General features: G+C 56.9%; 1 protein-coding gene across 1 annotated transcript; it reads left to right on the top strand.

Annotated features, from left to right (window-relative positions):
- Window positions 1-4,803: 4,803 nt before the first annotated feature.
- LMJF_27_0690 (hypothetical protein) lies at window positions 4,804-7,494 on the top strand (the record flags this gene model as incomplete). Its single annotated transcript, XM_003721827.1, has 1 exon — window positions 4,804-7,494. One exon carries the CDS (start codon window positions 4,804-4,806, stop codon window positions 7,492-7,494), a length of 2,691 nt encoding a protein of 896 aa, XP_003721875.1.
- Between the last annotated feature and the right edge of the window lie 4,051 nt (window positions 7,495-11,545).

The following is an 11,545-nucleotide window of genomic DNA, read 5'->3' on the forward strand; positions in this document are numbered from 1 at the left end:
CCCGTGCACGAGGAAGCACATCGATGCACGTCGCTAGCGTAGAAGTGGCACCAGCGACAGCCGTACAAGGGCGATCACCGAGAGACTTATCAAGCAGGGTCTCTTCTCTCTGTATTTTCCTGTCTGCGTACGCACGTCTCAGGTCCTTACTGGCATCCTTTGTCTGTTTTTGGTTTCATGCGCTTCCACGCAGCTGGAGCTCCGTCTCCCTGCCACAACGCGCTCGCCCCTGCCTCTGATCGCTCTCCACCGAGGCTCTGACTGGACACTCGGGACAGGCGAAAGGGTTAGGGTAGAGGGCACGCACGATGTGCGCATCGCGTTGCGTTTTACTGTGATGGAGAAGAGCACGAAAAGCAACAACGCCTGCCATGGTTTTTTCTCTTCCCATTTTTTAAAAGATCCTCGCGGAATCACTCAGCAGCTTCCATAAGCTGAAGCGCATGAGCGCCAGCCGCAACGAGACTTATTTCCCCTCCCCTCTCCCCCCTCTCCGATTTAAGTGGCGGCCTTTTTCCGTTTCCTTGCTGTTGTGTCTCTGCAAGAGGAAACACAAATGGCTCTTCTCTCCCTTTTTTTCTGGTTTTCTTCTCATGTTGACATTCGCCCTTCCCCTTCCCCTTCCCTTTCCCCTCCCTTTGTGTGTGTGGGCGCGCGCGCGCACGTGCGACGTTGCGTTTCCACGTCACACGTGTCTCTTTTTCTGAATATATATATATATATATATGTATGTGTGTGTGTGTGGAAAAGATGGTCTTTTTGTCGCTCTCTCTCTCTCTCTCTTCCCACCCTCCACCTCCCTTCGCACTAGAAGGAGTTGACGCTGTTCATGGGGATGCTCAGGGCATGACTGCGCCTCCTCTTCTGTTTCATGTACTCTCGCCGGTGCACGAGGAGTGGATGCACTGCTTTTGTACGCGCGTGTGTGCGAGCTGATGACTTCTTGAAGCGTAAGCTGCCCGCATTTTTTTTGGCTTTACCTGGTGATGCTGACCACCGCACCGTGGGATCTCAGGGCCCAGTGCCTCCTCCGTGGGGACGCCAGCCAGCCTGCAGCCTGCCCTCGGGTATTGGTTACCGAGACCTCGCGTCGACGGACAGGTCTGAGCTGGCGCTGTGCCAAAGAGACTTGCAGTTATGATGATCACGCTGGTACCAGTCCACTACGAATCGTTTGGACGATTCGACAAAAATGCACATCCGTCTACTATATATATATATATATATATATATGTATTATTTATTTATCTTGGCTGCGTTGCGCTGATGCTAAACGTAATCCTGGACCTAGCCTCTGCGTTAGGCGGTGGCATGGCAACGGGCTGAACGCGACCAAGCGGCGCTGCGCTACCCAGTTACTTGGAAAATCTTCAATGTAGGTCTGCATTCTGCAAGAAACGCATCGCACCCCCACAGGCCCGACAGGGCAGCTGGCGTACCAGCCTTTCAGCATTCTCGTGAAGCAGAAGAGAGGAGGCACGGCGCCGGCATCTGCGTGCTCGCACAACGGGATATACGTATAGGTTTGGGCCCTCCCCTTGTTCGCAAGGACGACGTGGAAGCAGTGCCGGTCTGGCTCTGCTGTGATGCCCCCTGCTAGGCACGTACATACCACTTCCGACTACACACCTAAGAGTTACCTCGCGGCACGGGAGGCTCTCCATCACACACCAGGCAATGTCGCACGCAGCCCACACGCCATCGGAGCGGGGGCCGGCTCGTGCTGCCCAGTGGGCGACACGAGATGGCGACCCAGCCAGCCAGGGGGTGGAGACCATCCCACACGATTGGCTCAATGGCGAACACCTAACGTGTGCAAGCCATAGCGACACCAGGGGACGGCACACCGCCGACGCCGCCGCGCAGACGCACACCTGAGAGGTATCCCACAAGGCCACGGCAAAATGCACGCCTGCGGTCAACAACACCCTCGAAGGCGGCCCCTTCCGGCGACGCCGCCTATGCAGCGCTCTGCACGGCATAGCTGACGCGATTGGAAGCAGGTCTGGAGACACTGCCCTGCGTGTCGCCCTCTCTCGGATAAGCTTATCAAAGAGCCCACCTCGAGGGGTGGATGCAGTCCTGCTGCGCCCTCACTCCGCCCCGCCCTCTGACCCCCACCAGCACCCGGCACAAAAAGCCCCTCCAGCGAATCGCCTCGCGACGACTGCGCGACCGTTCTGCGAGACAGACTCCAGCCGCACCAGTACGGCCTCCATCCTCACCCTGCTCCGCTTTAGACCCCCTCGGCTTGCTCCTCCACCCCAACAAGGCGGTGCCGCGCCAGCAAGGTACACAGAGACAGCCGCGGCGTTTGTCGACCCTACGCCGGCACGCTGGGCTCCCTACATCACGGCGCTGCATCGGTCCACACGCCGCAGAGGTCATCAAAGCACTGAAGACTCGGCCTGCCGAGCGCAGAGGGGGGGGGGTCTGCCGGCACGAATGCGGTCTGTCAACGGATCTCTTCCGCTACTCCTACATGGCACCGCTGAAGTCTGTGTTGCTTCACGGTGCCGCTGCACGGTCGGATGGTGCTGGTCGGCAACTGCACGAAGGCCTCTGTGCACCTTCACGCCAAAGCAGCCGCAGTTGCCGCGGCTACCCCAAACTACGCCCACAGCGGACACCCACTCGAAGAGGCCGAGCCCCTGCGCCACCCACCCACCCCACCGACCCCACAGCGCTGCTGCGCCGCGCACGCCTGCATCCCTCTGCAGCCACGCCAGGAGGCTGCCCTGCGCACTTGGCGTGGGGATGGGTGCACGCGCCGCATGGCGGTGTCGGCACGACGCCTCCGCAGCTCTCACGCCGGTGTGCAAACATCGACACTCCGGGGTGCTCCACACGCGCACACCTCCGTCAGGCGCAGCGGTCGCGCGCCTTTCTCATTGCGGCTCGTCGATGGAAGTTGTGAATGGGTGCACGATAAGCCGCTTGACAAGCATGCGAAATCGGGAATGGCGGAGGAGTCGACGCCGACTGGACGGATTACGGACCTGGCCACCGATTTCCAATGCCACGCGGGCGTCTCGCCAAAACCGCGCTGCACAACGCGACACGCTGACACACGGGTGCTCCTTGGCGGCGGCAGCTCCGCCCCAGAAGAGCGAGGACGCTGAGCCCACGAGACGGCCGGAGACCGTGCTCGCCCAGCTCCGCACGGGCGCCTGTCCGCACTTTGGATTCCGCCAACGGCGGGTGACTGGCAGTGACAGCATGGAGCTCACATGGTGTGCTGCCTGTTACTCGGCTAGAATTGCGGTGCCTGCGCCCCTGCCCGGGGCTCCTGCCCTCGCCCTCGAGCCGGACCGCGGACACGGGTCGCGAGGATCAAGGCATGCAGCCCACCCGAGCCCGTCTGTCGCCGGTCGTGCAGCACGCGTCCGAAGAAGGGACGAAAAAGGACAGTAACGAGCCCGTTCGACGCACAGCCCTTGATTGGACGGCGGGACGCTTCGTCCTACACGACGGAGGTTGAGCCGTAGCGCAGCAGGGGTAGGTGAGCTGCGACTGCACGCGTATGTTACTCGGCTTGCTCGTGGGCGAATCGCCACGCGTTGAGAGTGAGAATTCTATCCTGGTGCTTGTTGTTCTGTCGACGATGACGACGCTGCTTATACGGCGGAGAAGGTGGCGATCCGATGACACAGTGGACGCCTGTGCCCTCACAGGCTTCCGTTAGCAGTTCACGTGTGCTCCCCTGTGTGTGTGAGTGCGTGCGTATCTGTGTGGCCGGACGTTAAAGCGTTCCGACAGCGCTGTGATGTAGCGCGAGTGCACCCCCACTCTTTCTCCTCGGATATATATATATATATATGTATATATATATATATATCTGTATATGTGTGTGTATGCATATTTGCGTAAGTGCTTGTGGGCCTCTGCACGCCTCTCGCTCTCCACTTCTTTGTCTTGAAGCGGGGTAGGGTGAGCCAGCGGATGAAAAAAAAGCCGCTGAAGTGACATCCGCGGCGGCAACTGCAAAAACGGCAACAAAAAAATTGGATGCGCACTGCATCGGTGTCGTGTTGCTCTAGAAGGGATTGGGGCAGCGAAACACAAGAAAAAATCGAATCGGAAGGACGTGAAGGAGCAATACAAATCCGGCGGAAGGGATGGCGATGTTGAATGGCACATTTGTATGTTGCATGCTGTTGCTGCCCTTTTATCGCGACAGGGAATCAACGTGCCGCTCTGCCTTCTTGCTCGACCGCTTTCCTGCGTTCCAAGTTACGCTTGCCCACCAGTGGGCGCTTCGGGTTCGAATCGCGAGGAAACAGGAATCTGCTTCTCTGAGGGTTCAGCAGCAGCTTGATGCAACTGTATTTGGTCGGCTACTGCTGCCGCCATTTGCCATGTCTCCTTTCTCACGTTCTCTGTGTGCTACCACAACACTGCATGTTTCCTTGTGCTTTTCCACATGTGTGTGTGTGTGTCTGTGTGCCTCCCGGCGTCTTCAGAGAGAGGTCACTCGTAAGCGCGTAGAACACCGAGTCTCACCGAACAGAATCGTTTGTGCTTCTTCCCAACGCGTCTTGCTCGTCACGACACACACACACACACACACACATTCTATGGCTTTCGGCCCCTTTCCTTCCAAGCGAGGCGCGCGCCGCTGTTTTTCGTTTTTTTCCTTTTCCGATTCGAAACGAACGGCAAAGCTGAAAAACTGCCTTACGGAAGCCAACGTCCCGCACTAGTGTGCGTGTGTGTGAGTGTGCTTGTCTCTTGTCAGAGATACAGGCCGCGGTGCAGACAAGAAGCCTTGCTGCCGGCGGATTCCGCAGTGGCACATATCAGATGGTCCGTAGCGATGCGTACTGCGCCGAAGAAGACGAAAGTGAGACGGAGAGAAACCGGAGGTATGGTGCGGACGGTAGCACCATCAGTGCGTCATACACCGATTCGTCTTCTGTACCGAAGCAGGTCCCTGTAACGTTGAGTCTAGTCTTCCAGTACTTCTCTCTGCTCGCCTCCTACCACGGAGCCGTGCACGTGCCGCGGTACTGGGCGGATCTGCTTCGCCCGTCCTCTGTGGCAGGAGCCAAAGACGACGATGCCAGCACCAGCGAACACGCTCATGAGTGTGCAAACGAGCTCATCTCCCCTGTGACGGAGATCGACCTCAGCGTTTGCTACGTGGGACCGACTATGCTCCTGGCCCTTGCTGACCTGCTTCGCGTGCACTGTGTGACCGTGCAGCGGGGCTGCAGTCAGCGGTGGCACGTGAGCGGCAAGGCAGGCATGGGCACGCTGCCTTCCGTGATGGCACCACTCTGGGGCGCGGGATCGCGTTGCCCGAGGAAGGGAGAGGAGGTGATGTGCTCCTTGCTTCCGCACTTGACAACACTGCGACTCACGCATCTCGCGATGGATTTCACGGTGCCTTACGATGCCACAGGGTTAAAAGGCGGAAACGCGGTGCTGCGCAACATGCTGGAGGCACTGCAGGGCCACCCCTCACTGAAGGTGCTGGACCTCTCCGGCAACCCGGTGGCCGCGGCGCTGGTGCCGACCATTTCGCGGCTGGTGCAAATGACGCCGTCTTTGACGACACTCATGCTTGACGACACGCTCGTCGCGGATAGCGAGAAAGAGATGCTGTGTGCACAGTGCTTGCTCAATGAGTTACGCCTACAGCGCGCGGCAGTGGATGGTGCGGCGGCGACAGTTTCCGACGACGCTTCCCTGGCGACCTCGCCAGAGTCTGCCACACGAGGGCTGTGGGCGGCACAGATGCTTGAGAATGTGCTCATGGCTGTGGAGCGCGGCGTTTCGGCTGTGCCGTGGCTCCTTGGGAAGTCTACTGCTCTGATACGTCGCTACAGTACGTCAAAGCCGTCGCAAGCCGAGGCATCCGCTTTTGAAGGAAGTGCTCGTAGCTCGCGCACCTCCGATATAGCGGACGGGCTTTCCCAGTTTGGCTCCAGCTCGGTGAACTCGTCGTACGCAACGGACGTGGCGCCGAGCTTAGAGATAACCTATTTGAGCTACGACTACACAAGCGAGAGCTCGGCCGCTGCCGTGGCTACAGCGCCCCCTCCGGCGGGTGCAACATGGAGTGCCGAGTGCACCGAGGTGGCGCGATGCGCCTTCATGCCTCGATCGCTGGCGCAGCGCACTGTGCTGGGAGGGCGGTCGGTGTGGCCCAACGTCCCGAAACCGCTCGAAGCGGTGGTGTCGACGGATCTATCTGCACCGTCGGCCGCTGCGGTGGCAGCCACGGATCTCCTGCTTACTCTCCGTCAGCACGTGCTTCCCGAGCCCGAGGCCCCGCCGGGACTGCGCCGCGGCTCCGCACGCGATGGCGCCTTTCTCACCACAGCGGAGGAAACGTACTGGTCCGTGCGGAAGAAGCAGGAGGTCCAGTGGGGGTACGTGTTGCAGAAGGTCTCGGAAAACCTCACCCCGGTATTCGTGCGCAACGGACACACCCTCTACGCGGAGGGCAGCGAGTGCGACAGTATCTACCTTCTTCCCGTATCGATGCAGGAGACGCGCACCTACGCGGAGCTCCACGTCAGCGCAAATCCGGGACACGTGAACCGAGTGTTGCCGGGTCAGTGGGTGGGCGAAGCCGAGATCCTCGACTGTCTGTCCGTCTACGCCAAGTATTCGTCCTCCTCCGCTGATGGAAGCGCTGCAGTGCCCAACTCGGAGACCGTCTTGCAGCGCAGGAGCACCGTGCGCGTCTTCACTGAGGCAACGGACGACGTCGTTCTCTGGGCACTACCCTTCCGCGTCGCCTTCTTCTACCTCTACGCCCCCTATCAACTGCTGCATAAGCAGTTTGTCCACCGTACCCCGATGAGCGCCTTCGCCCACATCCACCCGGTTCACCTTTCCTGCGTCCCGGTGCACATGCACGCAAGCCATGGCTCCTGGCCCGCCTCGGCGGGGCAGGGTCGCGACAGCGGTGCTGCTCCAGTTCTGTGCCGATACGCGTTCATGTCACGCCATGTCCTCTTACTTGAAGAGGGCGAGTTTCTGCTGCGTCTGCCGTCCCTGGCTAGCCACGTGGGTCCTCGCAACGGTGACCGCACCGCTGCGTCGACTAGAGTGGGGATGGAGGATCATCACCTCCTATCGGGTGTGACCGTGATAACGCAGCCTCTCCTAGACCTTGATGCTGCGCTGCGAGCCGCCGTCGCCGCCGAACTGACCGCTGAGCATGGCGGCGCCACTGTCACGTACGCCCGCGGACCCCATGGAACACTGGCCCTCGGCAAGCAGGCTGAGCTCTGTCGCTTCCGTGCTGCCAAGATGGAGCAAACAGCGGCGAGCGCTACCGTGAGCCACAGTGGAGCCAGTGGGACCGCGGAAACAGTCGGCGACAGCCACGAAAACGCAGTGGTGCTTCGCCAATGCCGCACTGGCGGTACAGCGGCGCAGTGGCGCTACTCCGCCATCACCAACGAGGAGTTCACCGCTCTCTGTCCTGCACTGCGTGTTGCCCTGACTCGGCACATCTGCGTGGTGCACGACCTTTGACAACTGCCGACGGTGTGCGCTGGAGTTACTTGCGAAGCCATCGGCTCCTCGGCACCACATCACCACTTCCATAACGGGGAGCCGCACCCTAGCGTGGTTTGCCTTTGTTTGTCTTTTGTGTGTGGTGGCGAACGCCACGAGCGTGATGTCGGATGTAAATTAGCCGTCATCAACTCGCTGTTGTGAGGCAGAGCGTGCCTGCGGCAGTGTTCACGATGGCAACAGAAAAGGAATAAAGCAACCCGACGGACAAGGGAAAGAAAGAAGCAGAAGGGGCGTGATGGTGAGAGCTTCATGGCAGCTCGGAACGCAAGAGAGATGCATCTCGAGTATGTGGGTGTGTGCCGCACGTTCGTGATCCTCTCTCAATCGTTGCGTTATCTTCCCCCTGGTGTGCGCCGTGCTTCCGACGGAAAGCGCCTCACCCGACTCTCTGCGTGTGTGCGCCCCGTGCGTGCAATAGTGCCGCCGGGGCCATCTGCAGCGATACTGCGCCGTCCATCCAGCACACCACCTAGAGCAACCATGAGCGCGTGAGCTTTTTACTCACTTGGCATGCGCACATGTAAGCCCACCGTGATGGCCTCGCCGCCGCGCGCTCTCTCCTTCCTCCTGGACGCACATCTGCATGTAGAACGGTCCACAAGTGGCTGATGCACCGCCGTTGGTCCTCTCTCCGCGGAGCTGCTTGCGTATGCAGCTTCTGCATCTCAACATATTGGACTGCGCCATCGTGGCTGGCCGGATTTCCGGGTGCATCATTACCGCTTCTCTCTCATGTCTCCACGTTCTTCTCTTCTTCGCGTCCTCCCTCTCTGCTCGTTGCCGCTGCAGTGGAAGTGTGCCGCCGCCGCCTCCTTCCCCTCCCCCTCTTTCTTTATCGGCCTCCTTCCCCAACAGTGCATCGCAGCCGTGTTTTTTACTCATTTTACGTTATTATTACTATTATTTTTTTTTTCTTTTGTTCACCTTCGTGTGGCCTCCGACAAAGCACCAGTACCAGTACCAGCACCAGCCGCCGCCGCCGCCGTAGCAGCAGCAGCAGCCCGTAGCCCACCTCTTTTCCACCTTCTTCACCGCCACCCGCCCCTCAACAACAAAAAAAAACTGCAATACACACACACACACACACACGCACACACCAGCAAGGAATACGTGAAGACACCACCACCACTAAGCAAGCAGATATTCTCTTTAGTGCGCCTTCATTAGAAAATACACGCACGCACACGAGAGCAACCAAACTTAAACAGAGAGAGAGAAAAAAAAAGTCGCGAATACAACTGAAAGAGGCGGTAATACAAGCTTCTTCAGTCGGATAGTGATTCGCACCAACGGCGCAACTCAGCGAGAGACGCGCTGACAGGGAAAGGCAAAGCAGCGGCGAGGAAATCGCTCTGCTTCGAACTCATCAAGAAAGCAAAAGGAAGGCAAACACCCTGACGTGAGGGCGAGCCAAGGAGAGTAGGCAACAGGTGCCGGACAACGAAGCAAGAAGCGTGCGAATCGTTTTCCTGTGCTCTGTTCGTGCCCGTGTGTGTTGCCGCTGTAACTCTTCCTGTGAAGGTACGAAAGAAATACATTACCAAGGAAATTCAATATATATATATATATAATAAAAGGCAAAGCATAACTCTCAACTCCTCTTCCACCCCGCGCAACCCACGTAAAAAGGACACAGCCAATCATATCTGCGACGTCGTTGCACCGCTGCCGTGTCTTATCACCACCCTTCCTCACACACAGGGCCGTATCCGAATTGACACTGTTGCTTCTCTGTATTGTTCTGATCCCTATCATCACCAGCTTCTCCTCTTCTACCGTGCACCCAGTGCTCTGTGGCCTCGCTATTCTCATTGCTCGCCACACCGCACCTCCGCTGTGTTCCTGCCACTTTGCTGCTACTGTTGGCTTTTTTTGCGTGTGTGTGTGTTGGGTGGGGAAGGGAGGGGAGGGGACGGGTTATTTGTGTGCGTGTTCGTATTCTCTCCTTCTGTGAGCAAACCTCTTAGTTTCTTTATTCTTGATCGTGTCGTTGCAGCAACAGACACCGCAGACACCGCTCATTCATAAGGGGCAGCCCCATTGTTTTCTTCTGGAGGTGATAGCGAGCACCGGGCCGCTATCAACGGACAACAGCGTCTAATCAGCGGTAGGGAAGAAACAGAAAGTCAAGTCTTTTCCACAGCTTCGTTTTTGTTGTTTGTAGTTTGCATTTGGCTCTCGGTGCTCTGTGCGTCTGTCTTCGTTTTCATTGCCTTATTTATTTTTTCTTTTGGCTTCTCTTGTGCTCGTGTCTGACCTTTAGAGAGGCCAAGACAGGTGCAGCATCCGTCAGACAGATCCCATCAGGCGAAAAAACAGCAGAACAACGACATCAAACAAAACGTTCAGACTGGGCACACAGCAGAAGGAATCATATCGAGGACATCCGGAAGGATACCGAACGACACGAACAAGAAGGAGAAACTATCTGGTTGCGCAAAAAAAAGGACGGCACGTTGACACACCGCGGTATTTTTCGTACGCACTTAAGCAAACGTGATTTCTTCGCGGTTGTGTGTGTGTGTGTGTGTGTGAGTGTGTCTGCCTTGATTGCAACGTCTATCCCTTTGCCCTTCTCCCTCCCCTTCCTCTTTCCCGCACCCATCCCATCTACTTCCCTCCCCTTGGCCTTCATTCGCTTTTTTTTTCGTTTTTCCGCTTGTTTTGCTGTTTACTGAGTCTCTACCTCTCTGTGTTTCGGTTGACATCTCCCCCTTCTCCCTTTCCCCCTTCCGTACTCGCAACAACAACAATTTTTTTGTTAGCCACCACTATCACTACCACTACTACCACTTTTCCCACTTGTCTCTCTTTCTCTTTTCCGTTCTTGGGCTGCCTCCGTTTTTGTTTTCGTTCCTTTTTTCAGTTCTCTCTCTCTCTGCGGGTTCTTCTGTCTGTCTGTCTGCCTATCTCTGTGTGTGTGTGTGGTGGTCTCGATCTCTTCCGATTCTATCGGTCCACCGTCTCCCCCTCTCCCTCTGCATTTTTTTTTGTTTCCCTGTCCCTGTCTGCGTACGTAGCCGCATTTAGCTAAGCTTCTCGACAGATCACAGGTGTCTCTCTCTCTCTCTTTTCAAGTCATCGCCTCAAATTTTTCTCTCTCGTTTGTTCCTCCCCTTCTCGCCTTTTTTCCGTTGGTTGGATCGTTGTGTTTTCCATCTTTCTTCGTTTACGGGTGCGTGCGTGTCTGCGTGTGTTCGTTCTCCTCTCTCTCTCTCTTTTCTCTGGAGGGCATCCCTCTCTCTCTCTCTCTCTGTGTGCGTGTGTGTGTGTGTGTGTGTGGTGCTCGCAGCGAAAACAAACAAAACACAGACAGACCACATTTACAAAGCAGCAACACCAAAAAGAAAGAAAGAAAGCCTCTTCTCTTTTTGTTTTGTTTTTGGCTTCGTCTTCTCCGCCCTCTCTTTCCCACTTGCTCCATCTCACGTACTCCGTCCCTGTCTCCCTTTCTTTTGTTGTCGTTCTTGCGGATCGGTTCTAATCGCCTCTCTTACCGTTGTTTTCCACTTCTTCTTTCTGTTTTTTCTTTCTGTGCTGTCTCCGCTGTGTCTGTTTGTTTGTTGCTCCCTTCATCCACTTTTCTGTCCTGCCGCTGTATATCCCGTCGTGATTTGGCGTGTTCCAGCCTTTCGAGTTTGTGTGCGTGGATTCCCAGCGCACGCCTTCGCAGTACTCCCCCTCCTCCTTGTTTTTTTTTCGCTGTGTTGTGCGAGCCCCGTTTTTGTTTTCCGTTCTGTCGGCTTGGCATCTATATAGTTTTCGGTACTCTTTCTCGTTCTTCACGTAAGGTGTCGCCGCCGTGACTACATCCACCCCACTGACGCAGCCCCCTCCCCCTCCTTGTTTCTCTCTCGTTCTTTGCCACCCACCTTTGGTGTGTACGTGTGTTTGTGCTTTTTTCTTTCCGTTTTCATTGAGGTGTTTGCATCTCTCTCCCTCTCTCTCTTTCTCTCTCTTTCTCTCTCTCTCTCTCAGGGTAGCGGTGTTACTCTTTCTTTTCGCT

This window comes from Leishmania major, chromosome 27, assembly GCF_000002725.2.
Source record: "Leishmania major strain Friedlin complete genome, chromosome 27".
Lineage (NCBI taxonomy): Eukaryota > Euglenozoa > Kinetoplastea > Trypanosomatida > Trypanosomatidae > Leishmania > Leishmania major.